Source organism: Rana temporaria, chromosome 5 (genome assembly GCF_905171775.1).
Source record: "Rana temporaria chromosome 5, aRanTem1.1, whole genome shotgun sequence".
In the NCBI taxonomy this organism is placed as follows: Eukaryota; Metazoa; Chordata; class Amphibia; order Anura; family Ranidae; genus Rana; species Rana temporaria.
Genome location: NC_053493.1, coordinates 117,993,044 through 118,008,359, shown reverse-complemented (window position 1 = coordinate 118,008,359; position 15,316 = coordinate 117,993,044). Strand labels below are relative to the sequence as shown.

At 44.4% G+C, this 15,316-nt stretch overlaps 1 protein-coding gene across 2 annotated transcripts in view; it reads right to left on the bottom strand.

The window, feature by feature from the left end:
• NUP214 (nucleoporin 214) overlaps positions 1-15,316 on the bottom strand; it is a 140,011-nt gene that overhangs the window by 83,646 nt on the left and 41,049 nt on the right. For both annotated transcript variants that reach the window (XM_040353063.1, XM_040353064.1), the window contains exons 12-18: positions 12,549-13,146; positions 10,552-10,724; positions 8,787-8,869; positions 7,804-7,845; positions 4,232-4,381; positions 3,327-3,485; positions 3,112-3,215 (exon numbers count right to left, since the gene is read on the bottom strand). In XM_040353063.1, coding sequence (XP_040208997.1) covers positions 3,112-3,215; positions 3,327-3,485; positions 4,232-4,381; positions 7,804-7,845; positions 8,787-8,869; positions 10,552-10,724; positions 12,549-13,146 — 1,309 coding nt within the window. The remainder of the gene's footprint in view (positions 1-3,111; positions 3,216-3,326; positions 3,486-4,231; positions 4,382-7,803; positions 7,846-8,786; positions 8,870-10,551; positions 10,725-12,548; positions 13,147-15,316) is intronic.

The following is a 15,316-nucleotide window of genomic DNA, read 5'->3' as shown; positions in this document are numbered from 1 at the left end:
ATCAGCACACAGTGGGATAAACAACTGACGCGTTTCGCATTGAGTGTCAATGCTTAATCATAGCTATGATTAAGCATTGACACTCAATGCGAAACGTGTCAGCTGTTTATCCCACTGTGTGCCGATACCTGTAGTGCATTTTTTCCTGTAGTGCATTTTTTCCTGTACTCAATAAAGGGCACGTCTTTTTCAAGGTACTGGAGTGCGGCTGTCCATATCCTTGTTGTTTTTGCACATCCTGTGCATTGCCAGCACCCATCTGCTTCTGAGTGGACATCAATTACCCTAGTGAGCTCACCTGGAGCGGCAGCTCTCTTACCTGTTAGTGGTATAAGGCCCCTTTCACACGGTCAGATCGTTTAGGTCCGCCTGTCAGCTTCGTCGGCAGACCTGAACGGCCGCTCCATGCAATCCTATGGAGCATCGGTTGTCAGCGGAGACATGTCCACTGACATCCGACCCGATCCGCCAAAATCAGACGTATGGTGATATGTCCCCATCCGTCCATGGCGGATCGGATCGGGTGAGATCTGATGAAAACGGACATGCTGTACGTTATCAGATCTCTCCATTGGAGACAGCGGTGATGCACAAGCCCCATCCCCGCTCAGTGAGCAGAGAGGGACTTGTCATCTGCCGGCTCAGTGGAGATCAGTGGAGAGATCTCCCGCTGAGTCGCCTCGTGTAAAAGAAGCCTTAAAGACAACTTCAGGTAAACACACTATATTAACAGGATCAATTCACACATAAAAGCAGCCCATAGGCAAGTCATTTTGCTTAGTTAAATCCGCTGGTTGAATGAAAAAAAAAATTATTGATTCCCTCATCCACACATGTGAATGGGGGAATCCGCCCCACTGAATTATTGTAGCCTGACAGTAGGGAGACTACCCGCTGTCAAAATACACTAATCAGCACTGACAGTTACAGCTGGTGGTGAGCAGAGAAGATCCAACAGGCTGGTTGTACAGAAGTTGATCAGTAAATCAACTTCTGTACAACCAGCCTGCCCTTACATGGATTGGAATTTGTCTGATCTTTGCTGAACCTGTTGGCCGGGTTTAGGAGACAACTCGTGTTTTCACCCCTATCACCCAGAACATACACACAAACGCAAGCGCACATACGTGTATGTAAAGAAAATTTTTCACCAAATGTGTGAGGTATCGTCATAAACTGCAGTGTGAGAGCAATAAATCTTGGCTTGTATCTTATGGTAATTATAAACTCATAGGCCAAGATTCACAAAGCACTTACGCCGACGTATATCAAGTTACGCCGACGTAAGTGCAAATGTGCGCCGTTATATCTGTGCGCAAGACCCACAAACAGAGATGCTCCTAAAAATAGGCTTCACCCTGCAGACGTAACTTGCTTACGCCGGCGTAGAGTGGGCGCACATTTAGGCTGGGCGCATAGTGCTGCTCCCATTGATTAGCTATTCAAACATGCAAATGAGGGGAATACGGCGATTCACGAACCTGTGTGCGCCCGACGCAGGCTACGAGAGGTGCGCGTAAGTTGTACGTCTGGCGTAAAGTTATGCCCCATAAAGGAGGTGCAACCCAGCAGCAGACATGCAAAGGTCTGCACCATGGAACACAAGCCGGCGCATTTTACGTTGGACGTGTGTCTGGCTGGGCGTAGGTTACGTTCACGGCGTACGCAGTGATCCGGCAAATCTTAGGCAGTTGTTCCGTCGTGGTTGTGAGCAGGCGCAGGGGGATGCGTCCACGTTACGGCGCATGCACAGTTCGTTATAAGTACTTGTCTGGCGCTCGGCCCATCATTTACATGGGGTCACGCCTCATTTGCATGAGCCAAGCCCACTTCCACCTACGTCGGCCTGCGCCTTTGATACCCACACCACGCTGGGGCAGCGTTGGGAGCACTGGCTTTCTGAATCCCATGCTTGCCTCTCTGTGCTGCGTCGGCGTAGCATATATGGGTTACTCTACGGCGGCGTAATGTGCGCCGTGCTCTCTGTGCCATAACCTGTAAAGGCTTTTAAAGTGGATGTAAACACTTTATGCTACAGATAAGCCTATAAGGCTTACCTGTAGCTACCCCGGATATCTCCTAAACCTGCACTGTTTAGGAGATATTCCCTGTCCCCTGCATGTTCTGATATCATTGGCACATGTACACTAGAACTGCACGATTCTGGGCAAAATGAGAATCACGATTCTTTTGCTTAGACTAAAGATCACGATTCTCAAAAACTGAATGCCAGAAACCCCCAAATAAATAAATAAACCTGTGATTATATCTGAAAATATGAATGTATAAAAAAAACGTTGATTCTGCTTTTTTTCATAGGAGTTATATGGTCTTTAACATTATAGACATATCACTGGTCTGTTTTTTTATACATCAGAAGCAGTACCGCCAGCAACTACTGGGTGACGCATGGATACACACTACAGTTGTACAGAACTGTGAGTATGAAGCCCACGCATCCATCCAGCGGCGCAGGCTGCTGACGTCGGTTCCGTTATCTGCACCATTTGCGTTCGCTGCTGACGTCGGTTCCGTTATCGGCACCATTTGCGTTCCACGCAGGTTATGTGCAACCGGCGGCGAGATAAGAAAATCGCGTGTCATCCAGCCTGGAGATCGCGTTGGGGGGTGAATCGAGATTGCGATCTTATCTCAATTAATCGTGCAGCTCTAATGTGCACTAAAGCAAAGTGAAGCAATGGCATGTATGTGCCGTTGATTCAGTGAGTGTGCCGTTACCGGTGGCTCGCATGCGTAATGACGTAATCGCGTCTCCGGCCAACCACATCGCCCGAGCCGCGATACCCGCAGGTAACCCTTGGGAGAGATGTCACCAGCCAGAGGGGTGTATGAGGACTGCTGCAGGTGCTTCGATCTCAGGTAGGCAATTCATAATGAGCTAGTATGCTATGCATACTAGTTCATTATGCCTTTGTCTTGCAGGGTTTACAACCACTTTAAAGTATTGCCTATGGACAATTTTGGGCACAGACATTTTTAGCCATTCCATAGTCCCATGCAATTTTAAGACTTAACATGTTCGGTATCCATTTATGAAAAAAAAATAAAAAATGTCTCTGTAATAAAGATGTATCTAAAAAAAATACCTACCTCTGTTTTTTCCTGTTGTACAAATATTGATCCCACCGATAATCAAGGACATTATTGACATCCTGAATAGCATATTCCACATACTGATTGAGTCTGCGAATTTCCTGTATAAGTAAAGCAAGAGATTGGGTCATAAGAAGAGCACACTGGTGAAAGACATCATTGTTCAGTTCCATTTTGTTTTACTGTAGAGAAGCACCGGTCCCCAGTATTACCTGCATCTGTGCCTCACTCTTAGGGTCCAGAGGTCTCTGCTGCAGAAGACGGCAGTATACTGGATTCTTTTTTTTTTCATTCAGCTCTTTTGCATCCTGCACAGTTGTAAATGCATCGCGCAGGGTGGTTTGTAGACACCCATTATCATTATGTAGTGACTACACAAAAAAAGAGACACACCTGAAAAGACTGCTCCTAAAAAAGCACAAGCCACATACAATAAACACATTCTAAGGTCTTTATACACGCGTATAGGAAGTATATTAGAAAGTATGCTTAGTCATTAAATTGGTTTAATTCAGACATTACTGTGATGGACTAGCAAGATGAATTATATAGTTTAGAGCACAGTGTTCTGAGTGGAGAGATGTGGAGTATACAGAATATGTACTTCACTGTGTAAAGAATGGGGCAATCTGGAATGTTACGCACAGCATAGTGTATGAAGAACTCACCCCACCATGCAGCACTCCATACAAATTAGCACATTCTACCATACAACCCAATGAAATTAGGTTTAATTTCTGGAAAGATCACTAGAAGTGTATATAGCACTGTGAAAATGGTTAATATGTACTCACACCCCATTTAGCACCTTATCTCATAGGAATGCTGCTTGGGGAAAGTGACTGAACTAAGCTGGCTGAGAGCATAAAAGCAAGGTAATCAAAACCATGAAGAGCTGGAAATGTTGTCCAGCTTTATATGTGCTATTTGGGAAGAGTTTATACCATCAACAAATGAAATGAGTAACAAAACTCTTTCAGACTTTTCCTTGTGACTTTTCCTGCGTCATAGTGCTATATGCCACCACACTATGTTCGCTGCCCATAGACAGATTACTGGCTACATGGTTGATGGGATATGCCCAGCAATAAAAGCACAACACTATTACTGTACTTACCTCTGTGGTTGCTTTGATATCCCGCACAAAGCAATCAAGATCATTGCACTCGGTCATCAAATGTCTCATCTCAGCAGCAGTCCCTACAATGAAACAGGCCTTTGCTGTCCGTGCTTTCAATTCATCCATCTCTTTCTGAAAGTGAGCAATCTGGGCAACAAAATATTTATCACAATGTTTGAACATGTTTAAAAAAAAGAGACAATGAAGAGACACCGGGAGCAGATTTACTAAAGCTGTTGCACGCAGAATCTGGTGTAGCTGTGCATCAACCACATCAATACCAGCCCATTGTAAAATGACGTCCACAAAGGACCTCTACCGATCCGGGTGGATGTCATATGACGTCCTGGGCTTTGTGGGGGGATATCTGAATGATGCCTGCAGCTAGAGACATCATTCAGATATCCTTCTCTTCTGCCGGCGATTCTGCACAACGTAAGAATGATCATAGCGGCGGTTCTGCCGCTAGATCGTTCTTACAGGCGGCGGGAGGGGACAGCCCCCCCTCCCGCCGCCATCCGGTGCTTCTCCGGGCTCTCCCGTGCCATCGGGGGCCCGGAGAACGAATCGTCCGGCGCTCGCAGGAAGCATAGAAATGACTGGTGACCAGATGGTCACCAGTCATCTCTATGACCGTCGGAGGACCCGGGCGCGATGTGATGACGTCACGCCCGGGTCCCCGTAAGTAAACAAAGACGCAATTGCGGCTGCTAAGCAACAGTAATCATGAGATCGGTGATTTTTTTTTCACCGATTTCATGCTTTCCAGCCTGGAGGAGAGATGTGGAGTCTTATTGACCCCGCATCTCTCCATAAAGAGTACCTGTCACACACATTCCTATTACAAGGGATGTTTACATTCCTTGTAATAGGAATAAAAGTGATAATAAAAAAAAAAAAAAAAAAAGAAATATGTAAAAAAAAAAAAATATATATATATTTTTTTACGCCCCTGTCCCCAGTAGCTCGCACGAAGTCCCGCCAACATATGTAAACGCCGTTTAAACCACATATGTGAGGTATCGCCGCGTGCGTTAGAGTGCCAGCAACAATTCTAGAACTAGATCTCCTCTGTAAATCTAAACTGGTAACCTGTAAAAAATTTCAAAGCGTTGCCTATGGAGATTTTAAGTACCGAAGTTTGGCGCCATTCCATGAGTGTGCGCAATTTTAAAGCGCGACATGTTAGGTATCTATTTACTCGGTGTAACATCATCTTTCATATTTTACAAAAAAATTGGGCTAACTTTACTGTTTTGTTATTTTTTTAATTCGTGAAACAATTTTTTTCCAAAAAAAAGGCATTTGAAAAATTATTGCGCAAATACCGTGCAAGATAAAAACGTTTCAATGACCGTCGTTTTATTCCCTAGGGTGTCTGCTAAAAAAACATATATAATGTTTGGGGGTTCTGCGTAATTTTCTAGCAAAAAAATTATGATTTGTACATGTAGGAGAGAAGTGCCAGAATAGGCCTGGTATGGATGTGTGTATAAAAGCCCTGTATGGAAGAGGTTAAGGATGAGCTCTGGCGTGTTCGCACACCCCACGTGCAGAGCCCGCCAGGAAGTCAGCACTGCGCTGCGCTAATCACAGGCAGGGAGAAATTTCCCAATCTCTGCAGCCAAGCATCGGGACAATGCCTCACTGCCTGTGATTAGCGCAGTGCAGTGCCGACTTCCTGGCGGGCTCTGCACGTGGGCTGTGCGAACACGCTGGAGCTCATCCCTACTGTGCATAGTAGCCAATCAGCTTCCCGTTTTTTGTCAAAGCTTAAACGTTAGAAGCCGATTAATTACTATGCACAGCTGTGCCGGCACCAGATTCTGCGTGCTCCAGTTTTAGTAAATCTCCTTCACTGAGACAGTGAATCATTTTCATTTTTTAATTCACATATTTATCATTGTATAATCAGCAGTGGGATAGAAAACTGTCAGCTTTAAAGTGGAACACAAAGCAAACATATTAACACAGGTATAGTGGCCTGTGCACACAGGCTATGATTTATGTCAAAACTGCTTTTCTTCAAATCAAAAAAAGTAGATGGGAGGAGGAAAATTACAGGTCAAATCCACATGTGAAGGAACTTAGAGGAAAACACAAGATGAATGCACCCATCTACCCAAGCCCTGCAATGGGTTTACCTACACACAGGTTGTATTGCAAAAAGCAAGTGATGTCCTTATTTCCTGGTTTAGATTTGCAGATTGAGATTCCCAAGTCTGCCCAATAAAAAAAATTAAATCCGCATCACCACTTTTGTAAACTCAGTAGGGAGGTTCCCCAATGTACCCGTGAGACTGAACCAGAAGTAAAGAGAAGTTTCTGGTTATGCAGTAAAGCAGATCAGATGTGTGTGACGTACAAGAAAAACGAAACAGACTTGAAAAATCCCACTAAAATATGGAAGGAACAACTATTTCTAACTATGCTTAAACCAGCTCCCTCCCCCTTCTAAGGCTAGGTTCACATTTATACAGGTTGATGCATTTTTTAGGTGTGTTCTGCATTTTTGACCTGTTGGATGAGTTTTATTTGGGGGGGGGGGGGGGGGGGGTTTAAAAGTAAAGTATGGCAGTTATGTTCATGTAGTGTGACTTTGATGCGACTTTACACTCTCTGGCACTCGAGTAGCATCAAAGTAGTGCAGGAACCTTTATGTGACCAAAGTTGTATGTTATGGTTAGGGGCCAGGGTTTAGGGCCAAGGGCCAGGACAACAGTCAGGGTTTGAGTTAGGGTTAGCGGTAATAATAATAACCATGACAATTCCCACTAACCCCAACATATAATCCTAACCCTTAACCCAAACATATAACACTTGAACCCTAGCCATTAACCCTAACATTTAGTGCGAACACAAAGGTTCCTGCATTACTTTGATGCGACTGATGCTACTCAAGTGCCAGAGAGTGTAAAGTCGCATCAAAAGTCACTACCAAAACAAGGAAATTAGGTTCCAAACTCAAAAAGAGCAGCTCCAAGCACCTTACTGCTAAAAGCTGGCTCCTGACTATTTCCAGCAGATGATGTCAGAACTGACCCCTTCGCAATGAAAACCGACACAAAACAAGATATTTTAAAGAAAGGCGTCCAGCTACTTGAGGTAGCCCCCAGCGCTTAGCCTGACTGGCCCACTCACAAAGTGAGTCTTCAGAGACAGGGCAGGCACTAAGGCAATTTCAATGGCCCTTGACCTGTAAAGCAGCCTATTGTTAACCTTTTACAAACCAAAGTCCGGAAAGTGACCCATGTGGAACCAACACTGACTTGCAGACTCTCCCTGCATCGTCCAGTCCAGTGGGGTCTGTACATGGCATGGCATTCCAAAAGCCAGGCTGATGATGGTCATGCTAGATAGCTGCAATTGAAGAGGTCCGCTCTAGCGGCTAAGAAAACAAGATTACTCTTTTACACAGCAGAGCTGCATGAAAGACACCCATCCTCCTACCCATGCTGGTAGTAAGAGGAGTTCTATTGGGCTGGCAGTATAACCGGAAGGTGAAAGACTTCCTGTGTAGACCAGAAAAAAATTATTATTTATATTTCACATTTTCTAAAACCACATACCTCTTCTTGTATTGCATTTATAATAGGGTTGGTAGCTTGGGGCTGCAAGAAAACAAAAAAATTTTTTTTTATAAAGCAACAACCTTTTCACAATTAAAACTTTATACCAAAAATATTTCAAAGTAAGTTTAGGTGGAAGCCAGTTAAGCAGTTCCGTCCATTTAAAAGTCAGCAGCTACAAAAGGTGTAGTAGCTGCTGACTTAAGAATCACTCACCTGACCCACAGTCCAGCGATGCGGGCTCATGAAGCCCCTGGTCCTATGCTCCTCCTCTCCAAGGCACAGACATTCTAACTGTGGGCGCCCGGCTGTGGCTTCACAGCCAGGCGCGCACTTCGCATGCGCGAGCCGTGATGCGAATGGTCGGGCAATTTTCTAGGACCTGTGACGTGTCCCGGAAGATTGCAGGGAGGGATGGGGAGAGGAAATTCCTTTCGGCGCTAAATAAAACTGCACCATATACTGTATAAAACATAGTTTGGTGCCTGAAACCTGCAGTAGTATGTTAGTCTGAGATAAGTTTCTAATGTAGGACTGACTCTTTATAGAACAAAGTTTTGGTTAAAGGACTACTTCATCTTTGGGAACATGTAACATGTTTCCAATGCTGCAGCCGCTGCCTGTTCCCCGCACTCCCCGTGACCGTACATGGAGAAGTTCCCCATACTAGCCTTCAGTTTTTTTTTAAATCAGCCCAGCTGTGCGGGGCTCTGTGCATCAATGAACTACAAGTCCCGACATCCTTTGTGGAGAGCCGTGGTAGATAATTGACTCATTCTGTCAGTGTATACGCTTGCCCTGCCCCATAATTTTATAATAATAAATGCACTTTTTATTACCTGCAAAAGTTTAAGTACTCAAAAGTATTTGTTCTAAAGCAGTTCTAAAAGCACTGTTGACCGCGGGACTTTTTTTTTATCCTTTCAGCTACTGAACAAAAACAAATGTTTTACATTTTCCTTCAATGGGACTCAGAAGATTACCTGAGGAGGTGTTTGCTTCACCTCTGATGAGCTGATCTTCAAAGCCTTCTGGCGCATTACTGGGGTTGCTTGTTGCGGATGGCCTTAAAAAAAAAAAAAAAAAAAAAAAAAAAAAATAGATATACCTGTTAAAGAATATGTAAATCCAATATTTCATATACCTGATATGTGCCTGCTGTACCATGTACTTGTATGCAAAAGTATCCTGTTCTCTTTGTATTGCTTCCTGTGTTAAATCCCTGGTGTTCCTGCCAGTCCCTCTGCTTTCCTATTAAAAACTGACTACACTAAGCAGGGGAGCATAGTGAGGTCAGTTCTCTAGCTGTGCTGGGAACTCAGCCTGCTCTCCCCTCCAATGATGAGCCTTTTTTTGGCATCCCCGTCCCAACTTGCAGAGCCTTTCACTAGAAAAATCTGTATACTGCTGCTTCCCCTCCCCCAGCTCTCTAAGATCTTTATGCAGCTGAGAACAGAGGGAATGTGATCATTTGTAAGACACAATCAATGAACCTGGAAATAAAATTTGCATGTATGCAAAAAAGAAAACCAATTTTCATGGCACCTCATCGTACACTATTGCACTGGAAAAAAGGAAACTAAACTAGAGAACCAAAATTAGTTTAGACATCACAGACTGGATTTATGCCACAGCATCCAGCTAGTGCCCCTGCCTGCAAACAGATCTCACCAGCTGCTCCATCCCAGTAACAGTGGCCCAACAGTATCTGGAAAAAAACCTTAACCAGCAAAAAAAGCTAAGTATTCAAGCAGACCCTTCCTCCCAATTGCTCACCGTCACCCTGTCACATGCACTTTCAATAAAGCCTAAAAGTTGTATTGGCAAAGTTTTTTGCCGAAGCTGTCCCTGAGCAATGACATGCAGCCTTTACTGGAGCGAATGCATGCGGCTGCAGGGAATCCAGCAGTGTTATAATGCAACAGAGAATAAAACAAACTGGGCAATTTAAAAACAAAACAGGGCACTTGCTTACAATACACAAAAAGGGGACATTTATCAAACAAATTAGCAACCCAATTAGTTGCAAACTAGGCTGCGTCTCCTTCAGTAACATTTCTGTGACATTTATTCCTGGGCAGCCAACTGAAACCATTTGCAAAGTTCAACAACAGACCGAAGAGAAGACAGAATTACATCCCAAAAAGATACATGAATAAAAAGTGATCAGGGTCATGTTTCATTTAGTTGCTGGCAAAGGAGGAAGACTCAAGACTGTAATTTTGTAATAAATCTGTCAGTGCTTTTCGCTGCTCAGGCTTAGCATTGCTTTGCCTTGCAACAGAATTAATAAATGTCTAGCACACTAAGTGTCACCAAGTTAGGCCCCTTTCACATGGGCGCCTATGTAGCGGATGCCACTTGCTCAGTGGGGATCGCTGCGCTGATCCCACAGAGTAGGCGGATGACAGGTCTGTGTGACATGGGCACAGTCCAGCTTTTCTCGATGGGGAAATCAGATAGAAACGGACTGACTAGAGTCTGCCGACATCTGCCTCTCCATGGGAGGGACTGGAGGGTCCGATCAGGTCTGCCTGAAAAACTGACAGGCGGACCCGATTGGACAGCCTTTGTAAAAGGGTCCTTATGGTTTACATTTACTAGTTCATTGTTTAGCTTCAGGTTAAATACAGAAAATTCAATTGGACTAGGAAAGTCGGGACTTCTGCATAGCACTGTATACAAATTAGTTATTGGAGATCATATTTTGCGCTACACGAAATTTGGTCTTAGACAGCAGTAAATTACCATCAGGAAATGAGCGGTTAGGAGTCATCATGGACGGTGACTGAATTGATGGAGGCCCAATACTACTCTGGGGAACAGCTGCCACTGTGGCCTTCACAGGAGGGGTTAAAGGATATGACTGGCTATGAGGAGTAAAACCAGGTTTCGTGGCTGCTGCATCAACGGCACTGAATCTAGAACAGAAAGAAGAAATGAATATACAGATATGCAACAAATATGGTCACATATAAAGAGAATAATCACCAAAGAAATTACTGCTAGTGCACTTCAAAAACTCAGACTATTGACTCACTATAAATGTTTCCTGGCTGCCTGAGATCGTACTGGCTTCTTGGAAAGACTTCCTGGTTCCCAAATGCTACAATATTGTATCCACTGCTGCCCTCAATCAAGATGTACTCGAGAATGGAATTTTAACATTCAATAACTACTAGCCGACCAGCCACCATCATTATACGGCGGCAGGTCGGCTCTCCTGGGCGAGAGCCCGTAGCTATACGTCCGCTTTTCGAGTGGCCAGTAGGGGCGCGTGCACGCCGCCGGAGGCGCGCGCGCGCCCCCGTGCCCGGCGGGCTCGATCGCCGCCGGGCACCCGCGATTGCTCGTTACAGAGCGGGGACCGGGATCTGTGTGTGTAAACACACAGCTCTCGGTCCTGTCAGTGGGGGAAATGCTGATCTTCTGTTCATACAATGTATGAACAGAGGATGAGTGATTTCCCCTAGTGAGGCCACCCCCCCCCCCACAGTAAGATAACACACAGGGACATACTTAACCCCTTCCCTGCCCCCTAGTGTTAACCCCTTCACTGCCAGTGGCATTTTTATTGTAATCCAATGCATTTTTATAGCACTGATCGCTATAAAAATGCCAATAGTCCCAAAAATGTGTCAAAAGTGTCCGAAGTGTCCGCCATAATGTCGCAGTACCGAAAAAAATAAAAAACGCTGATCGCCGCCATTACTAGTAAAAAAAATATATTAATAAAAATACCCCCTATTTTGTAAATGCTATAACTTTTGCGCAAACCAATAAACGCTTATTGCGATTTTTTTTACGAAAAATATGTAGAAGAATACGTATCGGCCTAAACTGAGGAAAAAAAATGTTTTTTTATATATTTTTGGGGGATATTTATTACAGCAAAAAATATTCATTTTTTTCAAAATTGTCGCTCTATTTTTGTTTATAGCGCAAAAAATAAAAACCGCAGAGGTGATCAAATACCACCAAAAGAAAGCTCTATTTGTGGGGAAAAAAGGACGCCAATTTTGTTTGGGAGCCACGTCGCACGACCGCGCAATTGTCAGTTAAAGCAGTGCAGTCCCGAATCGCAAAAAGTGTATATATTAAAAGAAAACACACAACAATGTTACAGTTGCCTGCTCTATGCAATCATTTAGCACAGATCAGCCCTGATCCTCCTCCTCTCGGGTATCCTGCCAATGCTCCCAGGCTCCTCCCTCCTGCCAAGTGCCCCCATAGCAAGTCGTTTGCATGCTTGCTCCTGAGCCCTGCGTGTCCATAGACACAAGGTGTGCTATTTAGCCCCACCCTCACTCCCTCCTCGCTGCCTGTGATTGACAGCAGTGGGAGCCATTGAGGGAAGAGCCAAGAGAGCCTCTGCCCTCATGCGCATGGATTGAGATGGGGCTCAGGTAAGTATAAGGGGGAGCTGCATACTGAATGTTTTTTACCTTAATGAACAGAAAGCAATAGGGTAAAAAAAAAAACATCAGCCTTTAAAACCACTTTAAAATATATTTTATTACTGTCTGTATCACTTAGGGAAAGATTTTACCATCTTACTTTCTGGCCTTGAACAGAAAATCAAGAGTGAGCTTCTGTATCTGGGACATAAAAAGTAAAAAACTGAGGCTCCAACCCAACACCACTTCAAAAACGAATAAAAATTGCAGAAATAGCATTTAAAAATCCATTTATAAACACAATACAAGTTATGCCAAGTGTGATAGTTTCTAATTTTTTGTACGTACTTCTCGCTAAGGTTCACTTTGACATTAGAAGTAGAAAATGCAAAATTGGAGCTGGTTGCTTGTTGTGCAATGTTAGTGGCGTTGTCTGGCTTGGAAGTGGAGGTTCCAAAAGCTGGAGGTCCTTGGACAGGGAAGGAAAAACCCTGGGGATTTGATGGCACAGAAAAGCCAGGGTGGGCTGTTCCTACTGAAGCAGATGGCGAATTTGTGGAAAAGCTGAAACCTGTAGTCGATTCTTGGGGTTTTCCAACAGGGCCTGTGACACCAAAATGTGAAACGCTAGCCTGCGGTTTGCTGGGAAGACTTGAAACCATGGCACCAAATCCCTGTGCAGCAGCCTGAGGTTTGCTGGGAAAACTTGCTGCAGGAGCGCCGAACACCTGTGAAGTGGTCTGCGGTTTGCTGGGAAAACTTGCTGTGGCAGGAGTAAAAACCTGGGCAGGTTTGCTGGTAGTGACAGGCAAACTAAAAGCTGGGGATGCTGGCTGAACTTTGGAAGCAAGGTTAGATGCAGGAATGCTAAAAGCTGGATTGCTGGCCGAAAGTGTACTAGATGGAGCTCCAGGACCCTGGGGGGGATGGGAAGGAACACTTGATGCTGCAAAGATAAAAAAAACAAAATAAAAAATTATGCACGTAAACTATTTTCTGATCCAAAAATAGACAATCTTGCAGTTATAGTTTCACTACAGTTACCACCATTTTTCCCATACCAAGAGATATACGATTTAATAGTAAATTTTCCTGCAACATGCATCCAAACAACTTTTCAGCAATGGTCGTACTCATATTTGTCTTGTAGATTTTCTTCAAGAAGCCTTTTTATTCATTAAAACCATATATATATATATATATATATATATATATATATATATATATATATATATATATATATATATATATATATATATATATATATATATATATATATATATATATATATATATATATATATATATATATATATATATATATATATATATACATACATACACACACGAGTTGCCGAAAGAAGCCGAACGTCGGTGCGGCTTTATACGGCGCCTGCGCACCGACGTTCGGCTACTTTCGGCAACTCGTGACGTGCTGTATGCGACGGTCGGAAGGCTGTCAATCAAATAGGAACGCCCAGTCCCGCAGACCATACCCGGAAGCGGCGGAGAACATCTATCTCTAAAACTGTAAGTACTGCATTGATTTAAAAAAAAAAAAACACCCGATTGTGCTTCCCACAATTAGCCTCAATCTAATGTTAAAAATGTGTTTTTCGGGTGAACCCCCGCTTTAACTCCGATACCCCTAATTCAAATCTAGTGGAACCAAGTGCCTTCAGAAGTCACCTATAATAGAGTGAGACTTCCGTTTCCGGGGGGAAGTGAAGTGAGCATGGAGGAGTGAGCGCAGAGAAGGAGAGCCTAGCGAAGGTCCGTGGTGTACCTGGATAGGAGAGCAGCAAATATGCCCATATTCACCCGCCCTCTCTGATCTACAGCAGGGAGCGTACAACCAGCAGTAGACGCAGCGGACGCTGCATCCGATGCCACGGAGAGGAAAGAGCACTGTGAGAAGTGCGGGAGGGTCTGTGCCTAGCCATTCATATATCACCCGGTATATGACGGTGAAGAGGAGCGACGCGAAGCAGGACGACGCACGTAGAGGACACGCTCTGAGGAGGGAGTCCCTAACAGATAGCATCCGACAAGACGCTGCAGAGAGACTAGCGTCGGATACCTCAGCTACTGCTACAGCTACAGGGGCGACAGGAGAGGCGAGCGGTGGACAACAGCCGCTAGTAAGAACCAGCCTGACGGCATTATCTGCCCCAGCAGACAAAGCGGGAGGGGATATACCTAGGCTGGAGGTTCAGGACGGGACAAGAAGTATTCCCACATCCCTTGAGGGCCAGAGGACAGCAGAGCTGACGGAGCGGACGAGTGAGCCCCCCCCAACGCACGGCTGAGGTATTGTTGTCGGCTTTATCTATATTTCCTAACATACCAGAAGCATCAAGGCGGTCAGGGGGATTTATAATAGAATCTACAGAGACATCTGCAGAACCATTGACAGCAAAGACACTAACACTAACAGAGACACTTTCCGTACTAACTATACCTGCTACTACACCTGTAACTATACTTGCTCCACCACCTATCTTAGCAGTTAAGGGGGGTAATAGCAATACAAGTTTTGCAATGGCTAAAGTAAATGCATACCCACGAGAGGAGGAGGGAGTGCAGCGTGATACACAGACCCTCGGTGACACAAGGAATATACATGGGATAGAAGCGACACCGGATATTAGTCAGCTAAGCAGGCTCATCCAGGCTCTCCCGACTAAGGAAGATATTCAGAAAATGTTATCGGTTATCACCAGTACTTTGAAGGAAGAGATGGAGGAGGTCCGTGCAAAAGTGGTGATGGGTGAACAGAAAATGTGTATCTTGGAGAGTCAGCAAGGGGTGGTGGATGGTAGGTTGGCAGCCCTTGAGGAAAAATGTGGCAAGCAGCAACAACAACTGATCAGATTACAGTTAAAAGCTGAAGAGGCAGATAACAAAAGTAGGAGGAATAATGTACGTATAAAAGGGATCCCTGAAAGTTTTGAAGGCATGGCCATTAGGGAAGCGGTCTTATCTATCCTCAATAAAATCTTAAAAAAAAATCCAGAATCCCCAATGGAGCTGGATAGGATTCATAGGATCCCTACATTTCGGAACCCTGAACAGACTAGCCCCCGTGATGTACTATGTCGGATACATTTTTTCAGA